Source organism: Eulemur rufifrons, chromosome 24 (genome assembly GCF_041146395.1).
Source record: "Eulemur rufifrons isolate Redbay chromosome 24, OSU_ERuf_1, whole genome shotgun sequence".
Taxonomy (NCBI): Eukaryota; Metazoa; Chordata; class Mammalia; order Primates; family Lemuridae; genus Eulemur; species Eulemur rufifrons.
This window is the reverse complement of record NC_091006.1, coordinates 10,741,120-10,766,585: the sequence shown is the minus strand read 5'-3', so window position 1 is coordinate 10,766,585 and position 25,466 is coordinate 10,741,120. Positions and strand designations below refer to the sequence as shown.

At 50.0% G+C, this 25,466-nt stretch overlaps 1 protein-coding gene across 1 annotated transcript in view; it reads left to right on the top strand.

The window, feature by feature from the left end:
- Positions 1-14,415, top strand: part of NOVA2 (NOVA alternative splicing regulator 2) — a 32,449-nt gene extending 18,034 nt beyond the window's left edge. The window contains exon 4 of the mRNA XM_069457737.1: positions 7,190-14,415. Coding sequence (XP_069313838.1) covers positions 7,190-8,272 — 1,083 coding nt within the window. The 3' untranslated portion in view covers positions 8,273-14,415. The remainder of the gene's footprint in view (positions 1-7,189) is intronic.
- Positions 14,416-25,466: the final 11,051 nt, after the last annotated feature.

The following is a 25,466-nucleotide window of genomic DNA, read 5'->3' as shown; positions in this document are numbered from 1 at the left end:
TAAAGTGCAGATGCCTGGGTCCCTCTTCAGAACCACTGAGTCAGAATTTCGGGTAACGACTGGGAATCTGAGCATGGACTCTGGCCTGGGATCAGATCCTGACTCTACTACTCACTATGTGTGTGACCTTGCGCAAGTTCTTTCTCTGGGCCTCCTTTTCCCAATCTAGAAAATGTGATCATAGTGGCACCCATCATATAGGGTTATTGTGAAGCCTAAATAAGTTACTATTGGAAACTGTCCAGAAAAGTACCTGGAAAATGATAAGCCCTGTGTTAGCTGTTGCTGCTGCTGCTGTTTTTGTTGTTGTTGTTGTCAGTAGTAGTAGTATTTGAAAATTTCCATGGGCTTGCAAATCACTGGGGAGGATGGTCTCTGAGGTCTTTCTGGCTCTAAAACTTCTAAAATTCTATGGCTCTGTGATTCCAAGATTCTAGGCATATCTTATCTAAGATTCTACCGTTCTAATATTCTGGGACTCCAAGATTCTATGGGGCTGCACCTGAGGATCTCTCTTAGGATGTTGTGCTTCTGCAGTTCTGGATGCATTTTGAAAGCTACTGCCATTTTCTTCGGGCTTCCTATGTGCCAGGCACTGAGCAGTCACATCAGTCATTGAATCTTCCCAATAATTATATAGGGTAGATGTGGTTATGCTAATACTGGAGATGAGGAAACTGAGGGACAGAGAGGTAAAGGCATTTGCCTAAGGTCACACAGTTACTAAACAGCAAACTAAGATTTGGAACTTGCTCTGTTGTGAAAACAGAAACCCTGCTGCCAGCAGTAGTTCTGATCACAGCTAACATTGGCTGAGTGATTACTGTGGAAGAGGTCACCAGTGTCTCACTGAATCCTTGCCCAAACTGTATGGCTCAGGAATGATACACCCATCTTAACAGATGTGGAAAAAGAGGCTCTGAGAAGTAAAGGGACTTTCCTAGGCCACCAGCTAGGAGGTGGCAGAGGTGGGAATTTTTTAACCTAATTTAATTTTTCCCATATGATTAGCCACTTGTCTTCAAACCTCAGACTTTTTTGGCTGATCCATCCTTCCCTCACTATTCTGAAATTCTGTATCACAGACTAGGTATTTCTTTACTCCTAGGTCTGGTTGTGTACATGCTGTTCCATTCCCTTGACTTGTCAGGCTGTTTGTTTTTCCTGGTGATTCTTTCTATAAATAACAGTTGTGTTGAGACATAATTCCCATACTGTAAACCTCACTGTTTAGAAGTATAGGATTCAGGATTTTTTTTTTTTTTGTATAGTCACAGAGTTATGCATCAATTACCATCTAAATCCAGAACATTTTCATCATGCCAGAAAGGAACTCTGTGTACATTAGCAGTCACTCCTCATTCCCCCTGCCCCCCTGCCAGCCACTAACCTGCTTTTGGTCTCTGTGAGTTTGCCTATTCTTGATGTTTTATATAAATGGAATCCTATAGTATGTGGCCTTTTGTGTCTGGCTTTTTTCGTTTAACATGATGCTTCCAAAGTTTATCCATGTAACATGTGTGCAAACTTTATTCCTTTTTATGGCCAAATAATATTTCATTGTATGGATATACCACATTATGTTTGTCTGTTCACCAGTCAATGGACATTTGGGTTCTTTCTACTTTTTAGCTATTATGAATAATGCTGCTATGAACATTCATGTACAAGTTTTTGTGTGGACATATGTTTTCAGTTCTCTTGGATAGATACCCAGGGTGGAATGGCTGGAACATACGATAGATCTATGTTCCACTTTTTGAAGAACTTCCAGACTGTTTTCCAAAATAGCTGCACCACAGATGTGGGATTTAAGTCCATGTCTGTCCGTGGGGATAACAATGACAATAATTTCTTTTTCTTTTTTTATTTTTATTTTTTTATTTTTTTGGAGACAGAGTCTTGCTCTGTTGCCCAGGCTAGAGTGCCATGGCATCATCCTAGCTCACAGCAACCTCAAATTCCTGGGCTTAAGCAATCCTCCTGCCTCAGCCTCCGAGTAGCTGGGACTACAGGCATGCACCACCATGCCCGGCTAATTTTTTCTATGTATATTTTTAGTAGTCCATATAATTTCTTTCTATTTTTAGTAGAGATGGGGTCTCACTCTTGCTCAGGCTGGTCTCGAACTCCTGACCTCGAGCGATCCTCCCGCCTTGGCCTCCCAGAGTGCTAAGATTACAGGCAACAATGACAATAATTTCTTGTTTTAGCCCCTCAGTGGGCACATATTAATTGCATACTTACATGGTACTCTATATTTGGCACATAGTAGGTGCTCAGCACATGTTGCTTGTTTAAATGAATGGACAATGACATGCCTGCAGGGGTCAAGCAGAAATATGACTGAGGGGACTGAGGTGTAACTTGCCAGTGGTGGGAGCTGCGAGTCAACTGATGGGCAGTCACACTCAGTTCCAGCTACTTGTGACCAAACCTGGATTTCAAGCGTGCTTGATCTCAATTAAGCCTCCTAAGAATCCTGTGGAGAAGGTGTGACTATCCCCATTTTACAGATGAGAAAACTGAGTCTCAAAGAGGCTAGGTCCCCTGCCCAGCATCAGTGGTGGAGTCAGGATTTAAACCTAAGCAGGTGACTCCAGAGTCCAAGGCAGCTTTTCAGGGATTTCTATGCACAGACTGCAAATGGGTAGTCTGGCTAGCACATTGCATTGTTTATACCACACAGTGGTTCTTAGACATTGTGAAGAGGTTGCCAACATTTAAAACTAGGATCCTTCGCATTTTACAAATCAGCATTTACAATTAATCTAGAAAACTCTGATCAGGCTGAATTTGGCTGAGTTTGGCTACCCAAATGCACAGCGCTCTACCACACACACCCTTCTCCAGGTGAGATACACCTGCTGCCTCCAGCCAGTCCCATTCCTGCTTTGTCCCGCGGGCATGTCATCCCTCATTCTTTCATTCAGCCATTTGCTTACCCACCCTTTGCTGAGCACCTACTGTGTACCAGGCACTTCTCTAGACACTGAGAACCCAGTAGGAACGATACAGACAAAAGCCCTACCCACATGGATTTTAAATTCTTTCACAGAGAAATAGAAAATAAACAAGTAAATAAGTAAAATATATAGGATTTCATAGTAAAAAGTACTACGAAGAAAAAATAAGGCAGAGAAGAAGGGAAAGGAATGTTGGAGCATAGGTTTTTTTTCTCCTTTTTATTTTGAAAATGCTTAAATAGTCTCTATACACTGCACTTAGATTCATCAGTTGTTAACATTTGCTTTATCTCCTTACACACAAACACACACACACAACACACACACACACACACACACACACAGTTTTTGTCTTGTTTTATTTTGATGATCCATTTCAAAATAAATCATAGACCTCATGGCTCTTTTACCCCTACATACTTTTTTATTATTGTTATTCAACTGTGACTGTCAGGATACCCCTATATTCCTTAACATATATATCTCGCAAGTCTTCTACATATTATTTAATAAAAAGTCCATATTCGAATTGCCTTAAAATATCTTTTGTAGCTATAGAAGATTTTTCTATCCAAGATTCAGTCAACATTCATGCATTGCAGTTGGTTGTTATACCTCAATTAGTCTCTTTTACTCTAGAATGATCTAGGATATATTTTGAAGACAGAGCCAACAGAATTTCTGATTAGATTTTGAGCGTGAGGGAAAAAGAAGACTCCTAATTCTTGGGTCTGAGTACTAGAAGGATACGGAAACATATTTGAGAAGGCTGTTTTGGACTTCAAGTTTTAGGTGTCCATTTGGTGTCATAGGATGTTGATGTGAGGTTAGCAGTTGGATGTGAATCTAGAGGTATCCGTGCCGGGGACATAAAATAGGCCAGTAAACAGGCTGTGTATTTGTGTGGTCAGGGAGGGCCTCTGCATGGAGGTGGGGCTCGGTGGGGGAACATGAGCCTCCTCTACTGGGAAAGAGTGCTCCGGGTGAGGGTGCAAAGGCCTTGGGTCTGGACCCACTTTGGCAAGTTGGAGGAACAGCAAGGAGTCCAGTGTGTCAGCAGTGGAGTGAGCAAGGGGTAGGGAGGGAAGAGTTGAAGTCAGGGAGACCAACAAAGAACACAGCATGGAGAGCGGCCCCTCCCAGCCCTGCCACACCAATGCCCCTTTTCCCCTACAAATATTTTGCCATGACCACTTAATTCTGAAAAATCCCATTCATATCATATATATATATATATATATATACACACACAAACATACCTATATCCATAAGACTTTTTAACAGTTTTATTGAGATATAATTCACATACATACAATTGGCCCATTTAAAATATACAGCTCAATGGCTCAATGCACCCATCACCACCATCAATTTTAGGACATTTGCATTATCTCCAAAATACATCTTGATCCATTTAGCTATCACCCCTCAGTCTCCCACCCCAGCTCACCCCCTCCCTGGCCCTAAGCCATCACAAATCTGCTTTCTATATTAATTTTCCTATTCTAGACATTCATATCAATGGAACCATACAAGATGTGGTCAACCATCACCACCATCTGATTCCAGAATATTTCCATCATCCCCCAAAGAACCCCCATACCTGTTAGCAGTCACCCCCAATCCCCTTCCTTCCATCCCCTGGCAACCACTAATCTATTGTTTTCCTCTGTGGATTTGCATATTCTGGACATTCATGTAAATGGAATCATATGTAGACTTTTGTGGTTGGCTTCTTTCACTTAGCATAATATTCTCTAGCGTCATGCATGCTGTAGAATGTATCGATACTTTGTTCGTTTAAATTTATTGCCAAATAATATTCCATGTATGGATATACCATATTTTCTTTATCCCATGAGACTTTTTTAAATAAAGGAGAAATAAAAGGAAGGTGATTTGTTAGAAAAAGATGAATTTCAATATGTAAATATTCAGCCCGAACCACAGTAGAAGAAATAATGAATTAGTCAGCTGCTCACACCTGAACGTACCTAAGTGAGACAGCTACGAATGCAAAGTGATCCAGAGTGTAGTACTGGAGACTTAAGTGATGTGAATGGTGTTACTACTGGTGCCAGGTTTTCTAAAATGGTGCAGAACTCTTGGTAAATTTCAAAACAAAATGAAGTACAATCTTCTCTTGATTTACTGGTAGCTGCATTCCTGGAAATTTCAGTAGCTCTTGAAATCATCCCCCCCTCCAAAAAAAATAAATAAATAAAACCTTGGTACTTACATGTATCACAGGGTTGGGTTCTGGGCTCAGAGACTTATAAATAGGCTTTTCATCAGCATGAATGTCCAGTGGGACATTCGAAAGTCATATAGGAGTTGGGACAGTTCTTCTTTGTAAGGAACACAGTTGTGGCACGCAGACACCCATGGCCCTGCCCACTGAATGTCCACATCTGCCCCCAGTCCTTACAACAACCAAAACCACCCCCACAAATTTCCCAAACATGGAAAGGATGGATAGGAGAGGCAGAGGTTCAAGCTCCAGAGCGTAGAATCTACAGGTCCAAGGGGATGTGGGAAGGATTTTTGAGGAGGGATTTATGTGCAGAAATGCTCTTGGAGATGCGAAAGGATTGGTTTTGAAATCTCTCCACTGGAATTAAGATGGATCAGACTTGCGGATGCTTAGACAGGTGGGAGATTGCAACCGAGAAGGGGACCGCCACATTCAAATGACCAATTTCCTCATCCTGGAGAGGTCTCTTCTAACTCCCTGCCTTCTCAGACATAGGCTTCTTATTATCCTCATTTTGCAGATAAGACAACTGAATTAGGCTGCTAGGGCTGCCACAACAAACAATAGATATTTATTTTCTTGCAATTTGCAGGCCAGAAATCCAAGATCAAGGTGTCTTTTTTTCTTTTCTTTTCTTTCCTTCCTTCCTTCCTTCCTTTTTCTTTTCTTTCCTTTTTCCTTCTTTTTTTTAGCTATGGGGTCTCACTATGTTGCCTAGGCTGGAGTGTAGTGGCTATTCACAGACACGACCATATCACACTGCAGCCTTAAAATCCTGGGCTCAAGTGACCCTCCCACTTCAGCCTCTTGAGTAGCTGGGACTACAGGCGCGCCACTGTGTCCAGCTTAGGACTGCTTTCTTCTGAAGACGTCTCTCCTTGGCTTGTAGGCAGCCATCTTCTCTCTGTGTCTTCACGTGGTCTTCTCTCTGTGTGTGTCTGTGACCTCATCTCCTCTTCTTATAAGGACACCAGTCATAGTAAATCAGAGCCAACACTAATGACCTCACTTTACCTTATTACCTCTTTAAAGACCCTGTCTCCAAATACAGTCATATTCTGAGGTGCTGGGGGTTAGGATTTCAACACACGAATTTGAGGGGGACACAATGTAGCCCATAACGACAAAGAGGTTAAAGGAGGAGACAGGCCGGGTGCGGTGGCTCATGCCTGTGATCCTAGCACTCTGGGAGGCCGAGGCGGGAGGATCACTTGAGCTCAGGAGTTCGAGACCAGCCTAGACAACATAGCAAGACCTGGTCTCTACTAAAAATAGAAAAATCAACTGGGTGTCGTGGCTCGTCCCCGTGGTCCCAGCTACTCTGGAGGCTGAGACAGGAGGATCGCTTGAGCCCAGGAGTTTCAGGTTGCTGTGAGCTTTGATGATGCCACTGCACTCTGGCCCAGGTGACAAAGCGAGACCCTTTCTCAATTAAAAAAAAAAAAAAAAAAGACAATGTCATAGAGTGGGGAGCGTAATGGATCAGGTTGGAGCCTAGATTTCAGCTCCTTCACTCTGGGAGGGACCTTGGGGCAAGTCCCTTCACCTCTTAGGCCCCAAGCAGCGTATCTGTAAAGTGAGATTCATGAAGCCTTTTCTGGGGCTGAAGTCAGAGCATCTAGTGCTGGCAGGTGTGCATGGGCACCAGTGCAAGCTTGGAGCAGGATCCTGGCGGCCCCCACTGATCAGCCATTAAGCCTTTAGGTGCTGGCTGCAGGGGAGGTACTGGCAGTCCCAGGGACATGGGAGAGGGGGCTGAGGAGCTCCTGAGGGGACCTGGAACAGTGGCTATTCATTTTCCATTGAGGAAATATTTCAATATTTTTAACAACCAATGGGACCACGCAGGCGCATACCAAGGGGGCATGCTGGGCTCGATATAGGACGCTGGAGAGGAGGGGCGGGGAATGACTTGGGCCTGCGCGGTCTCCAACCACCCTAAAGACCCTCCCTCTCGCTCCCCACGCAGGCCAAGCTGATCGTGCCCAACAGCACAGCGGGCTTGATCATCGGCAAGGGGGGCGCAACGGTGAAAGCCGTGATGGAACAGTCAGGCGCGTGGGTGCAGCTGTCCCAGAAGCCAGAGGGCATCAACCTGCAGGAGCGCGTGGTGACGGTCAGCGGGGAGCCCGAGCAGGTGCACAAGGCCGTGAGCGCCATCGTGCAGAAGGTACAGGAAGACCCCCAGAGCAGCAGCTGCCTCAACATCAGCTACGCCAACGTGGCTGGCCCCGTGGCCAACTCCAACCCCACCGGCTCGCCGTACGCCAGCCCAGCCGACGTGCTGCCCGCCGCGGCCGCCGCCTCGGCCGCCGCCGCCTCGGGCCTGCTGGGCCCCGCCGGGTTGGCGGGCGTGGGAGCCTTCCCCGCCGCCCTGCCTGCCTTCTCGGGCACCGACCTGCTGGCCATCAGCACGGCGCTTAACACGCTGGCCAGTTACGGCTACAACACCAACTCCCTGGGCCTGGGCCTCAACTCGGCCGCAGCCTCCGGCGTCCTGGCCGCCGTGGCCGCCGGGGCCAACCCTGCCGCCGCCGCCGCGGCCAACCTCCTGGCCTCCTACGCGGGGGACGCGGGGGCCGGGCCAGCCGGAGGGGCCGCCCCGCCGCCACCGCCGCCACCCGGAGCCCTGGGCTCCTTTGCATTGGCTGCAGCCGCCAACGGCTACCTCGGGGCAGGGGCCGGGGGCGGGGCTGGCGGAGGGGGTGGCCCTCTGGTGGCCGCTGCAGCCGCGGCGGGGGCGGCTGGGGGCTTCTTGACGGCGGAGAAGTTGGCAGCTGAGAGTGCCAAGGAGCTGGTGGAGATTGCGGTGCCTGAGAACCTGGTGGGAGCCATCCTGGGCAAGGGGGGCAAGACGTTGGTGGAGTACCAGGAGCTGACAGGCGCCCGCATCCAGATCTCCAAGAAGGGCGAGTTCCTGCCAGGCACGCGGAACCGGCGGGTCACCATCACGGGCAGCCCCGCGGCCACGCAAGCCGCTCAATACCTCATCAGCCAGCGGGTCACCTACGAGCAGGGAGTGAGGGCCTCAAACCCCCAGAAAGTGGGATGAGGCCTGTGGTGTGTGCTCCCACCCCTCTCCCTCTTCCTCCTCCCTCCTCCTCCTCCTCCTCCTCCTCCTCCTCCTCCTCCTCCTGCCCCCAACTCCTGACCTCAGCTTGGTGTAGTCCTGCTGCTCTTGGGATGGGGCTGGGGTAGGCCTGACTGCACCCTCCCCTCTTGGTAGTCATAGGCAGGATTGAGTGATGGTTGGGGACGGGGCTCAGAAGCCCCCTCCCCAGCCCTGAACCGACCCCTCCTTCCTCCCTCCCTGTGCTTGGCTGGGCCTGACCCTCCTCTCCCAGGGCCCGGGTCTGTGTGATATCTGTATATATTGCATTTTGTTGATTTTAATAGAAAACAAAGCGTTATTTTCTCTTTCTTTCCCTCCTTTTTTTTTTTGGGTAAGGATTTTTTCCCCCCTTTATAAGTTTTTATTTCCATATGGGAGGAGGGGAGGGAGCCTCAGGGTCACCCGGAAAGAGGGGCCTCCCCAAAACACAACACCCCACCTCTCTGCTTTCAGTTCGAGATCCAAGGGAAGCGGTGGGAGTAGAGGTCAGCAGAGGAGTCTGAGCTGAAATGGGGCATTGCGAGCAGGGACCCCACAGTGCCCAGATTTTCTCAGCTACTCTCCCCCCACCGGCCTTGTCCCTCCTAGGTGGGAAGTTTTGCTCTTTTGTTGTCAGGTTGTATGGGGGCAGGGCTGGTTCTGCTGGGAGTGAGGCCAGCTCTGGGATTGGGCCAGTCCCATGGGCAAGACTCTTGTGAGAGATTGGAGCAACTTGCTGTGGCATCGCCTGTGGCTTTTCCTAGAGTAATGGGAATGAGGGTCCCTGCTGTGATATCACTGAGTCAAGACTTTCTGGGGTGCTTCTGGGCACTCCTTATGATGTCACAGGAAGCGGTTCCCCAGAAGTGACTTCCTGTGATTATAAGACAAACAGGTACTTCCTATGATGTCTCAGTGAGCCTTTCCTTGAAGGTCACTTTGGTGATATCATGGGGACACGTACTTCCTGAGGTGCCTCGAAGTCACTTCCTGTGATGTCATTAGGATGAAGCATGTACTTCCTGTATTGGACATGCCCAGCCCCTTGACCCTCCTTCTCCACCCCCTCCCCTCTTTGGTGGGGGTCTTCCCAGGAAAAGGATAAAGGTCAGGACTTGGATCCAATGTGGAGGACTCTACGGGGAAGAACCCAGTGCTGGCAGGGTCATCTCCATCCAAACACACCGAGGCTGTGCACTTGCCCTGGCAGGGAGGGGGCAAAAACGGAGTTAGTGAAAAATACTGTTTAAGTTAAGACCCCCCTCATACCCACCCCTACCTTTTGTGTGCATGCCTGTGTCTGCGTGGCTTTGTTCCATTGAATCAGTGAGCCAGATGTGTGGTGGCTCTGTCAGGCCAGTGTGGCCCGGTGTAGAGTTCAGTGAGCCATGGTTGGGTCCCTTGGGCTGGAATGCTTCGTGTGCTCTGATAGATTAGATTGGCTTGGTGGCATCCGGCAAGCTGGCATACTTCGGTGGTGTCTGATGGATCAGAATGGTTTGGTGCACTCACTGTGGGCTCTGAAGAACTAGAATGTTCTGATGAAGTCTGACAAGTCAGGCAGCCCTGAGAGTTGGTTTGGGAGTGGCTCCCTGAGCACTGTGACTGTGGTTAACTGTAAGGACCTGATGACAGACTGAGATTCAGGGCCTGACAACCCTGTAGACTAGGATAGCTGAGACGCACCTCTGCCCCATCCATCGCCCCCTCCCCGTTGGAGACCACCTCTCCTCTCTCCAACCCAAAGCAGGGCCCCCGGTGCCCTGGTTCCATCATCAGCATCTCTGGGGGAGGGGCACCCCATGCCCACCCTCTCCCCCACTTGCCCCCCTCCTAGGTCTTCCAGACCCTTCTCTTCTCCGTGGCTTTGGGGAATCCAGTCCCCTTGTCTCTCTCCTAAATAAGGAGGGAAGAAAAGCCACAGAGACAATTCCTACCCCTAAAGCCTAGGAGACCCCTACCCCTTGCTAGAGAGACACCCCCAAATCAAAATGTGAAAATCCCTAGAAAGCAATAGCCTTCGAGGTACCTTGCACTGAATTTCCCACCCCGGCCCTTCCACCCAGTGGGAGCCTGTAGCTTGGGCACTGGGGTGACTTTTTCCATGCCATCGCCACCTCCAGGGTGCGGGGCAGGCCCCATTTTCCCCTCTCCCATTCCCCACCTCCCATCGCTGCTGCCCCCACCCCTAATCTCCAGACTGAACCCAGATGGAGATTTGAGTGCCAAAACAATTCTTGATGTAACTTTGTACATATCTTCCACAGTTGGGGGCTCTGGGGGTTGGAGGTGGGAGCGGCTGTGTGAGCCTTGCTCCCCTCCACCTCTCAAAAGATCTTACAGTATTTCCCAGTACCTCTGCCTGCAAGTGGGTATTACAGTATCTAGCTGGAATATCCCCCCTGCCACCCCCCAGGCCCCCATGAGGCGGGGAAGGAGCCAGGGAGAGGTGCGGTAAGGTCTGGGAGCGGGGAGGCGGGGTATGAGAGATGTCATTTACATATCATTTGCATCCTCGGCTTGCAGCGCTGTCCAGCTTTCTGTAGGCGCCTTCCTGGAGTCTGGGTCCCAATCAGCCGGGTCCAGGACTCCTCTCACACAGACACCTCTCTGGAGGCTGGGCCTCCTGAAAAGTGTTCCCTTGGGGTGTCTGTGTGACAACCCTTCCCTATTCGCATTTCTCGGGGACCCCCTACCCCGCCAGCCAGGGCTATCTGAAAAAGTTCACTCACCATGTTGGTGAGTGAAGAGTCACACACCTTTCCCCATTTACCCCTGGGAAACTCACTCCATCACCTTCGACATACCTTGGAAGTCCCTTCTGCAATCTGACCTCAATCTTTTGTGCTGCAGTTTGTCCAGAAGGGACATAGATGTGAGGCCAGGGATGGGGTTTATTGAAAAACCCATCGCCTCTTTTTTTTTTTCCCCCTCTCTCCCTGTTAGCCAGTCAGATCTCAGAGACTCTGAGTGGCCTCCTTGCACCCTGCTTTTCAGCACCCAGTAGGTGCTTAATAAGTGTTTGCTGCATTCAGTTGTCTCCCTGTTCCTTCCCATTTGCCCTCCAGCTTCCATACCTTCCCCATGTGTTTTCCACTTTTTCTGGTTCCCAATGGCTTTCTATTTTTTTTCTCCGTGGTGCCCGCTGTTACCTGTCCTGTCTCAATCTTTGTCTATGTCTGTCTTCCTCCTCTCCTCAGCTCTCTCAACGCTCTCTCCCCAATTTCCCCATTTAAAAAAAAAAGTGCCAAACTTCCTTGGAACTGAGCCGCTCTGGGGAGAGAGGACCTTGGACAGAGGGGAGGAACCGGGACCATCTCTCCTTGAGGAGGCCGCTAGAGGCATTGAAAAAAGTCTGTGGACACTGAGCTAAATTGGGTCCCCCTTCCTCAACCCTCCAGCCCTGAGTTTTTCTTAGAATCTTTGTAAGAAAAAAAAAAAAGACAGAAAAAAAAAAACCTCTCCTTTTCAGCTAACTCCTACCCTTTTGGAACTCCCCCAAATTCCACCAGCCGGAAAGAACCCCACTTGCTTTCTTTCAGGCAAATCTATGGAAATTGGTGAGGGGGAGACGAGCTCAACCCCCCCACTGCTGGGCCAAGGGGTAGTACTAACTGGATGCGAGAGGACCTCAAAAGCACTTATGAGAAGAAGGGGTTCAATGTGCCAAATTCACCTCCTTCATCCCCCATCCCAGGGGGCTCTGAGCCAGTCTGCCCAGCCACCTTTTTCTGCCCTGTCCCAGCCATCTGAACATGGGCCAGGCGGCTTCACTGCAATAATTAGGAGGGGCGGGGATCAGAAGGCAACAAGTTTGCCATCTTTATATCTGCCCTAACGCCTGCCCTGGACTTATGCGTGGGAATTCTGGGCTTCCCAAACGGAGCTTTGTAAGAGCTGACTTGTAGATGGTTGGGGACCTACGCTTGGAACAATACGGTACCACTTATCTCCCAGTGGTATTTCTTCTCTCCTCTTGACCACCAAACCCCTCAATATCCCCTGTTCTGTTTCTCCTGCCTATTCCTCCGTCCCACACCCTCCTCCTTACTTTGTTTTTGGTTGGTGGCCACCCATTTGGAAAATGAGAAGGAGTCCCCTGTGTTGATCATTGCTGTTTCAAGACCAGGATTAGAGGTTGTGATAGACTGAGATGTGGCAAAAATATTAACGAGGGTGGCGATGAGGATGGCAATCTGGGTGTCCAGGCTGCTGACTGGGTGCACACCTGTCCTGGCAGCCAGGTGGGCCTTCACTGTTTGCCACGCACGTGCCCGGCCATCCAGAACCGAGGCTGGCTGTCGTGAAAGCCTGAAAACTGGATGTCGCCGTGGTGCGAATGGGGCCGTGATGCCCAAGTTGGGGCACGGCAGGCTGGAGACACTGGTTTACTGGAGTCGCAACACCCAGGCCTGCTATCACGATCCGATTCCACCGCAGTCAGCGGTCTGGAGGCCATGGGGGAGGGGGCTTCTGTCCTTGGCGCCGCTGCTGGTGTGTATGGTCCGTCTCGGTGCTCCCTCCCCCTCGCCGGTCCAGTTGTGTTGGGGACTGCTGGGTGGCAGGGTGGGAAATGGGAAAAGAATCTGTTGGGGGTAGTGGTGGTGAAGGTTGCTGGTTTTCAATCCCTTCTCAGCCAGTCCAGGACACTCTTGTCTCCCAGAGATAATTGGGGGGGACTGCCTAACCCCCCTCCCCCACCCCTCTTACCCACCCTACCCCCCCCAAAACCACCAACCTCTCATCTTCTAAGTGACTCCATCACCACCGGCCACCAGGACCTGCGGCCTCATTGCTCCAGCCCGCCCCACTCGACCGTCAGACTCGCTCATCGAACTCTTTTTGATTAACCCTTTCTGTGTTCATCCCACGGAAAACTGTGTGTCCGGCAGGGGGGAGGGGGGAGGCTAGGGGCAGTTGCTGCCTTTCCTCCATCTCCTCCCACCGCCCATGCCTCCCTACCCGCACCCCATCCCATGCCCCACCCCCCTACCTCCCCCATAGGGGCTGCCCAGCCCTGGGGGTAGAGATCCTCTATAAATATCTATGCTGTTTGGCTTGGTCCCTTTAAAAGGCGGGTCCAGGGGCGTGGCCTCCCTCAAGTGGAGCCGCCCACTCTGGCCCCACTCTTTCCTGTGCCCCCCACACACTCCCCACGCCTTCATTGTAAATAGTCACTTTTCTACTGGATTTGAGCCAGGGGACGTGGGGAGTCATTTTTTTTTTCTTTGTGTTGGCATCTCAGGCCACTGGAGGCATGGCCCACACCCTGGTTCGCTTTGGGAGAGTCCCAAAGTGTGTCCCCTCACCTGCCCCCAGTGCTAAGGATTTCAAGATATCAGTATTACTCCTAGAGGGACAGGGTGCATAGATCCCCTGGCAGGGAGGTGGGAGAGGCGTGGTAAGGTGTAGTCTGACAGAATGCCTCAGTTATCCCCATCTGTGAAATGGGTTAATCCTCCAGGTTCCCTGAGGAGCCTCAGTGAGATAATGGTGAAGTCAAAGGAATTAGAATCCCTCCTCCCCCCTTCTCTGCTGGAGACAGGCAGGGTAGGAGAAGAAAGGGTGTGGGGGAGGCTGTAGGGCTGTCTGTGGAGAACTGATTGCTAAGTCCTTAGGACCTTAAGCTGGCCTCTCCCCAGGCTTGTTTCTCTTGGAAAATGGGGAGACTTGGAGGCCCTCTAAGGTACCTTGGTTCTCCCTATTTCTTAGATTAAAAGACCCAAGCCCCAGGCTGGCTCCTGCCTGTCCTAGGACACTCCAGCATTCCATGTCTTGGAATGTGGCCATGCCTCCAGTGCCTCCATTCAACCCCCTCTAACTGATTCCTTCCATCCTCTGCGACCAGAGACGCCGCCCACCTCCCACCACCTCCAGAAGCTCCTGGCTGGGGCCACTGCCGTCTCCTCCCCCCTCCCCCCATTGCCATGCCTGGGCCGTGCCCACCCCACCCACTCACCCACCCCCAGTGTCCGTTGTGTGACCTAGTGCACCATGTATTAGCTTCCATGGCCCCCACTCCAGCCCCCACCACACCCCCTTCCCCCACCCCTTCTCCCTCGGCGACTTCACCTTTTTTTGCCGCGATAAACGCCATCTCAGCATCTGTGTCTAATGTTGTCTTTTTTGCTTGACATCACACACTCCTTCTTAACCCATCCCCTTCCCTCTCCCTCCTCCCTGCACCTCCACCCTCATCCTAAATTCTTTCTCCTTTTCCCCCAGGGTTCTGGGGACTTAGGGGAGGAGGGTGGGGGGACCCCGAGGATGGTCCTGGATCGGGGAGGAGGGCAGAGGTGGACTGTTCTCTCTGGATTGGGTGAGCACCCACAGGAAACATGGCAGAGGGGAGCAAGTGCTCCAGGTTTCCCTCCCAGGGCCTCAGTGTCCAACCAAGAGAACCACCACGACCACCACCACACACATGTGGAGGCGCAGTCCCACAGACAGGCTCCTGGACACAGCCTCACGCAGCACTGCAAATTCGCAACCCCAGGTAGAGTCGGGATGGCCCAGAGTTAAGGTTTTTGAGTCAGGTGAGACCCGGGTTTAGATCCCGGAGCTGCTATGTTACCCTGAGACTTTGCCTTTCTGAGCCTCCATCTCCCCATCTGTAAAATGGGGAGTTTTTAAAAATGGTATTTCTCCATCTCATGGTTTATGCTTAGATTCAATACACTATTCACTTTTAAAAAAAAAAGAGTATTGAGCACCTACTCTGTGTAAGGCTCTATTCTAGGTGCTAAAGATAAAAGCAATGAAAAAAAATAGACCCAGGTATCTCTGGTTTATGGAGCACACATGCTACTGGAATCTGGAAATTCTTCTTGGCCCAGAGCCTTCCACATGTGACTAAAAACAATTCAGAGGTGGCACACCATAGGCCAGCAGATGAGTCTAACACATAGAATTTCATCTGAACCAAACAGTGTTTTGTGTGAATTTGTCACCGGTATTTAAACATTGGGAGACTTCTGAAAACAGGGGTTTTGAGACCCTCTTGAGAAGTGCCGTGTGACATCTTTGGTTGCAGTTGCCTCCTGGCCACAATGGGCTGGCATGAGGCAGCCACCGACCCTCACCCCGGCCAGGCAGCCTCAGCCCCTTCCCACCCTGCAGTGCTCACTGGTGGTCCGTGCCTGCCCCTGGGCATGTTCGAGTTGGCAGCCCCTGAGTAAATGTTTAAAACTAATGGCCTCATAACTTGGAAGTGTCAGAGATGCGGCTGGGTGGATGGAGTAGAAACCAAGTAGAAGAGAGGATGGTCCAGAGGAAGAGACAAAAGCTGGGTGGGGTGGGGCCAGACGCTCTGATTCTGGTGTGACCCAGGGCACCTGGCTTCCTCTCTCAGGGTCTCCGTCTCCACATCTGGAAAACACCCTACAAAACTTCTGGAATATTCAAATCGCCCCATCAGTACCTGCTATAGAGGGAATGCTCAGCACATGGTGGTCACCAGAGACCCGGCCAGCTGAACAGAACAATGACACGACCCTAAAGGAGGACAGAAACAAAGAGAGGGACATGGGAGGAGAAAAGGGACTGAAGCCAGGAGAAAGTGACAAAGAGACAGCAGGGGGATGAAGAGAAGGGCCAACATGGAGATGAGTCCCCAACTGCGTGGGGTGTGTTTATTCATTTATTCCCTCATTCGACAGACATCTATTGAGCACCTGCTGTGTTCTGGGGCCTAGGGATATGGTGACAACCACGCCAAGTCACTGTTCTCATATTTACAGTCCCCAAGCCATATCCCCCACTCTCAGTACACAGCAGGTGCTCCGAAGTCTAACATCCTGTGAACCACAGGGAGCACCGGTCCCGGCCTGTGTATTGCCCGGGACTCAGAAATATGGACAAGCCAGGCCATTTTCACAAAGAGTGGAGGAATTTTCCACTGGTAAACTGGGGACCTGTAAGGGATTTGGGGGTGAGGGTGGAGTTAGTTTCTGTTCCGCTGTGTGACTTTGGGAAACTTTCATGACCTCTCTGGCCCAGGAGATGGAAAGCAAAGGAGATGAGGTCAGGATGAAGGTGAGTAGTGGGAGATTGGTGGCTCCCTGGAAGCCCCCAAACCTTGCCCTTGGGCAGGGGGTGGGATGTGAAGAGCCTTGCAAGGGTGCGGGCCTCCGTGAGAAAAGAGATGAAGAAAGGAGACAGAGAAGTTGCCTGGAAGAGAGAAAAAAACCTAGAAACAGCACGAGGAAGGGGGAAGAAGGGAGGTGGGGACCTGGGGGTCCCAGAGTCTCTCTGCACATTGGAGCCAGGTCATTAAGAGAGGGAGGAGAATTGGGAAGGAAGAGATGCACCAGGCCGGGCGGGCGCAGTGGCTCACGCCTGTAATCCTAGCACTCTGGGAGGCCAAGGCGGGAGGATCGCTTGAGCTCAGGAGTTCGAGACCAGCCTGAGCAACAGCGAGATCTCTACAAAAAAATAGAAATATTAGCTGGGCATCCTGGTGTGTGCCTGTAGTCCCAGCTCCTCTGGAGGCTGAGGCTGGAGGATCGCTTGAGCCCGGGAGCTGGAGGCTGCAGTGAGCACCTCTGCACTCTAACCAGGGCAACAGAGTGAGACTCTTGTCTCAAAAAAAAAAAAAAAAAAGAAATGGACCAGAAAAGAGGGAAAAACAAGCACAAACAGGAAATGGAAAAGAGGCAGAAACAGGAAAGTGATGGAGACAAGGTTGCCAAGATTTAGCAAATTAAAATATTGTATGCCCAGTAAAATGTGAATTTCAGATTAAAAAAGGAATGTTTTTAAAGTATAAATAAGCATGTCCCATGCAATAGTCGTTGCTTATCTAAAACTCAAATGCCACTGGGTGTCCTGTACTTTATCTGGAACCCTAGACTGGGGAGAACAAAAAGAAATCTGAGGGCGACAATATAGCCGGGAGAACCGGTCAGACGAGCCAGGACATCGAGGCCACCATCTGGAGCCCTAACTCAGGCAAGCCTGGCTCACAGCCCCGACTCTGCCCTTCCAAAGCTCCTCTCTGTCCCTCTCTCTCCCCCAGCCGCCGTCTCCCCCTCTCTCTGCTCCTCCTTTCTCCATGTCCCTCGGTCTCCCCTCTCTGCCTCACCCTCTCCTCTCTCTCTGTCCCTAAGGTCCCCCTCTTTTGCCCTCTTGGCAATCCCTCTGTCCCCCTCACTCCTCTTCCTCAATCTTCCGCTGCCCCTGGAATCTGCCTCAGACATCAAGAGGGGTTGAGCAGTCACTGTTCTCACCCCTCCTGAGTCATCAAGGGGGGGCTGGTTGGGGGGCGGCAAGGCCTGAGGGGCAAGTGAATGGACAGTAGGAAGTGCATGGGGGGACACTACCCCCTCCTCAGTCAGAGCTGCTGAAGCTTGGGGCTGGCAGTAGGCACTGGGAAAAAGAGACATTATGCCGCAAGAATGCTCCATCATGGTGACTTTGGCAAATCAGGGACTTCTCCAAAGTCCCCTGCATTCTCCTAACTTCAACTGCTATGCTTTCCGGAGAAGTTTATAGTCTCTAAAGGGTCCTCTCTACCAACACCCCCATGCCAGCATTCTGAGGTTTCTGTGTCAGTTTCTGGCCCCTGCCCTTGCCTCTCACTCCTCTCTGCCTCGGTTTGCCTTCTGTGTTTCTCTGGGTGTCTGCCTTACCACGTCTTCCTCCACGCATCACTTGATTTTTCCCTGCACGTCCATCCCATTGTATCTCTGCAAGGTTTTGTCTCTCCTGGGGATGGGGTCTCTGCGTGCCTCCCTGAATCATTTTCCCTGTCTCGGCCCATGTCTGCATTTCTTTCTCCCTGTCTGTGCACCCACCATCGCCCAATGGCAGCGAACGGAATCCGCTCAGGACAGTGTGAGCCGAAAGGGACTTATTAAGGGACACAGAGCCTCTCAGAAGAAACAGTCCCTAGGTTAAGCATCCAGGGCACTCCCACATCCAGCTCCCAGAAAGAACTGCTGCTCCCCCTGCGCGATCAGGAAGGCGGCCGCCGGCTCCACGACCGCACCGCGCCGCCGTGGGGACAGCACGGGCAGGTGGGCCGTCTCGGGGCTGCCTCTCTCCCCGCTTACTTTGGTTAGAAATTCAAGCTTCCCGCGGAGACATCTGATTGGTGGGACCTAGCCTCTGTCCAGAACCCTGGCTACAAGGCATTCTGGGAAATGTAGTTTTTAGCCTTCCAGCTTCTACAGGCACAGGAAGGTGCTCTAGGAGAGTGGAACAGATCTTGAGGGGTCCCGCGTCCTCCCCACTGTTGCACGCTCTCTCCCTCTGACCATCCCTATTTCATTGCTCACTTTTGGTCTTTCTCTCTCTGTGTGTCTGTGTGTCTGTCTCCTTGGTTGCTTTTTTTTTTTTTTAACCTCTTTTTCACTCTCCAATTTTATTTCAGTTCTTCCCTCTCTATGGCCTTCTCTGTCCTTTTTCTTGGTCACTGGCTGTATGCCCAACGCCAGCCCTCATAGTCCCCTGCCTCACCTTTACCCATCCTCAGTTCCAGCTCCACTATTGAGGTGAGTCTCCCTCTCGACCCTCATCCCATTCTCAGCTGAACGGGAGGCTCAGAGCCACAGGGGAGGAGAGGAGGGAGGGGGAAGGTGTGGGTGCCCCTGGTTCCGCAGCCAAGCCAGGAAGAGGACCAAGCCTTGGCCTTTCACAGCCAGGTTGGGAAGATCCCGCACCTGCAGGTAGGCAACATACACAGGAGAGCCTGGTGAGTTCCTGGCTAGAGCCGGAGTGGCTGCAGGGGTGGATTATGGTTTGGGTTTGGAGGTGCATCCTTCTCAGGAAGTACCTAGTCGTTCAAAAATATTTATTAGGCACTTACTATGTGCCAGGCACTATTCTAGACGCTGAGGGAGCATCAGGGAATAAAAGAGACAACGAATTTCCCGATCCCGGAGAGCTTACACTCTCCTGCGGGAAATAAACCATAAAAAAAAATAAATGAATCAGGTATATAGTACACTAGATGAAAATACATGTTATGAAGGAAAATGCGGCAGAGAAGGGAAATAGAGAGTGCTGGAAGAGAGGGGCATTGCAATTTTCAATAAAGTGGACAGGAAAGGCTTCACTGAAAATGTGACATGTGAGTAAAGCCCTGAAGAAAGGGTGGGCGTGATAACGTGGCTCTGGGGAAAGAGCAGTCTAGGTAGAGGGAACAGCAAGTACGAAGACCCTGAGGTAGGATGTGCCCAAAGCATGTGTGCGACATCAAGGAGGCAAAAGAGGTTGGAGCAGAAGGACAAAGAGGAGGTGAGGGAAAATGAGGTCAGAGAGGGGACAAAGGGGGCCAGATTATTTAGGACCTGGGGGCCAACGCAGGACTTTGAACTGTACTCCGAGGCAGAAGCCGTGGGAAGATTCTGAGCAGAGGGACATGAGCTGACTCAAGTTGTAACAGGATTCCTCTGACCACGGTGTGGGGAATGGTCTGTAGGGGACAGGGTGAGCCCAGTGAGATGGTGAAGGCAGCGTTCCAGGCAGAAGATGATAGTGGCTGGACCAGAGAGGGGGCTGTGGAGAGAGTGGAAAGACCAGATTCTGATAGAGTTTGAAGGTGGCGCTGACAGTTCACTGGCAGACTGGATGTGGGGAGTGAGAGGAGGACAATCAAAGATGGAACTCTTAACACTGGATTTTGGTTCCAATTAGGATTAGAAATTAAAAATAAGCCTAGGGCTAAAGTTAAGGATCAGTAGCAATCAGTATTGATACAGACTTTGGCACTGGGTTGAGGACAGGGTTAAGATTCCGGTAAAGATGACAACTAGCCTTGGTGTTTGGGTTTTGGTCATGGTTAAGGTTAGGGTCAATTGTGAGATCACGGCAAAGATTAGGCATAGAGTTAAGACTCTGGTTATAGCCAGAATCAAAACCAAGGCTAGCATTATGGCTAAAATCAAGGCTAGGTTTGGACTCAGGACTGAATTGGAATTATAGCTGGGGGGGATCAAGGTCAGGGTGAATCTATGATCAGGGCCAGAATTAAAGTTTAGGCTTGGAGTATAACTAGGTTATTATCATCAGACTTACTGTCAAGGGCAGCATCAGGGTCAGGGTCATTAGAGATAGAATTAGCTCAAGATTGGAATCATGGGTAAAGAATCGGCCACAGGGTTAAAGCTAGGGGCAGTGTTGGGGTTAAGGACAAAGTCAGAGAGTTAGGTTTATAACAGAGATCCAGTTAGGGATATAGCTAAGGTCAGAGTCAGGTTAGGCCAAAGGTAGAGTTAAGACTAGAACTGGGGACCAGGCGAGGTGGCTCACGCCTGTAATCCCAGCATTCTGGGAGGCCCAGGCAGGTGGATCCTTTGAGCTCAGGAGTTCGAGACCAGCCTGAGCAAGAGCGAGACCCCATCTCTACTAAAAAATAGAAAGAAATTAGCTGGACAACTAAAAATATATAGAAAAAATTAGCTGGGCATGGTGACACATGCCTGTAGTCCCAGCTACTGGGGAGGCTGAGGCACAGGGATCGCTTGAGCCCAGGAGTTTGAGGCTGATGGCATGGCACTCTAGCTCAGGCATAAGACCAAAACTCTGTCTCAAAAAATAAAATAAAATACACCAATCCCTTGACCTCCAGGAGTTGTGGGGGGCAAGGGGGCACTGGCTGAAGCCCACAGCAAGCCGGACCCTGTTGATGCAATCTCTACAGCTCAGCATCCAGCACAGAAAAAGGCAAAAATGAAACCTGTGAACAAATGTGAACCTGAGAGAGTCAATCCTTCGAGATGGATCCAGGGCGTCTAAGTGAGCCTAAATTTAAATTTAAAATAGAGTCAAGCAACCGTTTGCTGACTAGAGGTCACACTCAAGTCCTCTCTGAGTTTCCTGAAAACACTCACTTCTGTTTTAACTTGGGGGACGTTCAGAGCTGAATCAACCAATCAGGACTCACCTGTATTGACCAATCAGAACTCAGCTACATCAACCAATCAGAACTAAGCAAATTCCAAGCCTTCATTTCCATAAATGGACCTGATTGGGAACCTGGGGAGGGAAACTTTTGCTATAAAAGTGGAACATGGGGGTAGCACAGGTGGTTTGGTGGCTCAACTCTAATCGTAGCACTCTTAGTGCAGGAAGGATTCCTTGAGGCCGGGAGTTTGAGGTTGCAGTGAGTTCTGATGACACCACTCTCCAGGGGACGGAGAGAGACCCTGTCTCAAAACAAACAAAAACCAGAACCCTCTCTTTGTTCTCTGGAACACACTGGTCACTGGAATAAAGTGTCTTTCCTCCAAATTCCTTTTCACATAAGTTTTGTTCACAATCTTAAGGGGCAAACAGGAGCTCCCAAGCCGGGACGCTAGGGTCAGGAAGCTCTCTGGATGTCATATTTACCTGTGTCATTAAATAGGGAGACCCCTAAGTTAGGCTGGTGGCAAGGATGGGGAATTGCTTCCTGGGAACCACTCCCCTTTCAACCTGCGGATCCCCTCCCAGCTCTTCCTCTGGTTTTTCTCTTTATCACCGTTGCTGACTTTCTGAAAAGCTTCCCTCAGGCATTCCTGGAAGTAACCTAGAAGCCACGCTAGACTCTTCAAATGACTAACCAAAAAAAGTAGCCAAGAGGTCACACTGCAGAGTTCAAATGACTAATTAACATGAGAAACGCTGTCACCTCAGATAACCTGGGAAATGTGAATGAAAACCTCGGCTGGATGCCTAGGAGAAGCTTTTAACCTACAGAAGTTAAGGCCTGGGCATCTTCTCAAATAGGATATATTTGGGCAATTGGAAAGTGTCATTCAGCATTTCAGGCTTCGAGTAACGGCAGGCTGAGTTATTCTGAACAATGACCCCCACTGAACACAACGAGGATGCCGGATAGTTTTTTTTAATGTCAGAAGCACTGAGGAGAAAACAATTTGACAGTTTCTTATAACGCTAAACAGGCAATTATCATACGATTCAGCAATTGCATTCAGGCACCTTCCCAGAGAAACAAAAATATACACACAGAAGTGGTACATGAGTGGGGCACGGCGGTGCACACCTGTAGTCCCAGCTACTCAGGAGGCCGAGATGGGAGGATCACTTGAGCCCAAGAGTTCGAAACCAGGTTGGGCAATATAGTAAGACCCTCTAACAGAAAAGAAAAGAAAGAAGAGGAGAGGGGAGGGGAGAGGGGAGGGGGGAGGGGAGGGAGAAAAGGTGACACGTGAATATTCACAGCAGCTTTATTCAAATAGCCAAGACACTGAAAACAAACCAGATGTCTTTCAACAGGTCAACAGGTGACTGGTTAAACAAACTGTGTGCCTGGCATGGACTACTACTCAGCAATAAGAAGGGATGAAGTGTTGGTAGGTACAGCAAGTTGGATGAACGTCCCAAGAATTAATGCTGTCCGGGCGCGGTGGCTCACGCCTGTAATCCTAGCACTCTGGGAGGCCGAGGAGGGTGGATCGTTTGAGCTCAGGAGTTTGAGACCAGCCTGAGCAAGAGCAAGACCCTGTCTCTACTATAAATAGAAATAAATTAGCCAAACAACTAATAATAGAAAAAATTAGCCGGGCATGGTGGCACATGCCTGTAGTCCCAGCTACTCAAGAGGCTGAGGCAGGAGGATCGCTTGAGCCCAGGAGTTTGAGGTTGCTGTGAGCTAGGCTGATGCCATGGCACCCTAGCCCAGGCAACAACAGAGTGAGACTCTGTCTCAAAAAAAAAAAAAAAAAACCCAAATAGAACTACCATAGGACCCAGCAACCCCACTCTGGATATCTACCCAAAGGAGATGAAATCACCATCTCATAAAGATATCCACACTCCTATGTTCATTGCAGCATCATTCACAATAGCCAAGATATGGAAACAACCAAGCTGTCCATCAGTGGACAAACGGATAAAGAAACTGGGGGGGGGGGTATGTGTCCACACACACAATGGAATATTATTCAGCCTTTATAAAACAGGAGATCCTGCCATCTGCCACACCATGGGTGGACCTGAAGGACATTATGCTAAGTGAAATAAGACACAGAAGAAAAATGCTGCATGATCTCAGTTATATGTGGAGTGTGTTTTTTAAAAGTGGTCAAATACACAGAAATAGAGAGTGACACAGTGGTTACCAAGGGAGGGGAGAAGATGGGGAGACGTAGTGCAGAGGATACAGAGTAGCAGATGTGTAGGATGAACAAATCTGGAGATCCAATGTACAACATTACAATTAACTAAAGTTAATAAAAATTGTATTAGGGATTTTCATTAAATAAGTAGATTTTAGCGGCTCTTGTCACAAAAAAATAACTTTGTGGGATGATAATGTTAATCTGCTTCACTATGGTAACCATTTTACTATCTATATGTATCCCATAACATCATGTGGTAAACCTCAAGTATACACAATAAAATTAAAAAAAAAAACAAGGAGAGAAGAGAAGTTCAGGGAAAGGAGACAGCAAGTGCAAAGGCCCTGAGGCACATCTGAAGGTCAGAAAGGACACTTGGATGGCTGGAGATGAGTGAGCAGTTGGGTGTGGGGGGAGTGACAGATGAGATCCGAGATCACAGGGAAATAGGGTGGGGGACAGACATTCCCTAGGGAACTGCAGGCTATGGTAAAGGTTTGGGATTTATTCTGAGGTCAGAGAAATCAGAGAATCAGAGCAAGTTTTAAGAAGAGGAGTGACATGATCTGACAGATATTTTAGAAATCTCATCCTGCTGCTCTGGAACAGTCAACATCCAGCCACTTCTCGACACGTCCTATCTGTGCCTCCCTGGCTGAGCCACCATCACCTCTTGCATTGACCTCTTTGGGCTCCCAGCTTCTGCCCTCAGCTCCCACTCTCTGTTCCCCCACATGGCAGACAGAGGGACCTTGTCAGATCTTGTGTCAAATCATTCCCCTCCTCTGCTCAAAGCCCGCTATGGCTCCCACTTACTCACAGCACAGCCCAAATCCCTTCCAGTGGCCCACAGGGTCCTGCAATGTCTCTCACCTCCTCCCATTCACCCTCTCAATCCACCAGAGCCTCTCTGGCCTCCTCAATGTTCCCTGAACACACCAGTCACATTCTGACCTCAGGGTCTTTGCACTGGCTGTTCCCTCTGTCTGGGTTGCTGTTCCCCACATCCCTACAAGCCTCCCTCTTGTGCACATCCTTTCAGATTCTTCTCAAATGTGACCTCTTCCAAAAGGCCTCTCCAGACCACTCTATCTCCCTATCCCCCTTTATTTTTTCTTGATAGCATGTAACCCAATGTGACATACTGCACTTCACCTGTCCATCTTATTTGCTATATGTCTAAAATGTCAGCTCCACGAGGGTGGGGATTTTTGTATGTTTTGTTCGTCTCTGTGTTTTCAGCACCTAGAACAGAGCCAGGCACCCCAGGCGTTCGGGAAATACTTGTTGAACAAATGAGCAAATTTTTTTCCATCTCTGTGTGCCCCACAGTTGCCATCTCTCTGCCTAGCGCTTTTCAGGAAATCTCCAAGGAATAAAATTAAAAATAATGGCCGATGCTCGCTGTGTACCTATTCTTAAATAGCTCCACCTGTATTATCAGCTGTCATCCTCAAAAGAGTCATCAAAACGTCCTCAAAAGGAGGGTCTGAAATGATCTCCCTTTTTGTGAAATAGGGGGAAGAGAGGCCCAGAGAGGTGACCTCACATGCTCAAAGCCACACAGCTGGAAGTGGCAGAGCAAGGATTTGAACCAAGCCCTGTGGCTGCAGTGGCCACACCCCCAAGCTCCATACCACATGTCACCATATTCTTGTTTTCTCTCTCCCGCAGCCTCTGTCTCCTTAGGTAGCTATGAATGTAAGCTTGTCCCTGTTCTCTCTGCAGACCTGGGTTTGAGTCCAGGCCAACTGCACATCAGTGAGAGATGTCACCTCTCTGGGCCTCAGTTTCCTGCTCTGTAAACTGGGGCTATTACAAGATACTTGACAAGGTTGTCATGAAAATGTAATGAGATTGCATAGGCGAGCACGCAAATGGACACCACAAGGGCAATGACCATGACCTTGCTGGCCCTGGGGGTCTCTCTCTCCCCTGGTCTTCATCTCCCCAGTCTTGGCGTCTGCACGAATGGATCCCTCTGTCTCTCTGGAAGTCATCATTGCCTGTCTACAGGTCTCTCCCCCATCTTCCAAGGGTTTCTAACCCATACCCCTCCCCACCCCTCTCTGGACCCCACCACGAGCTGT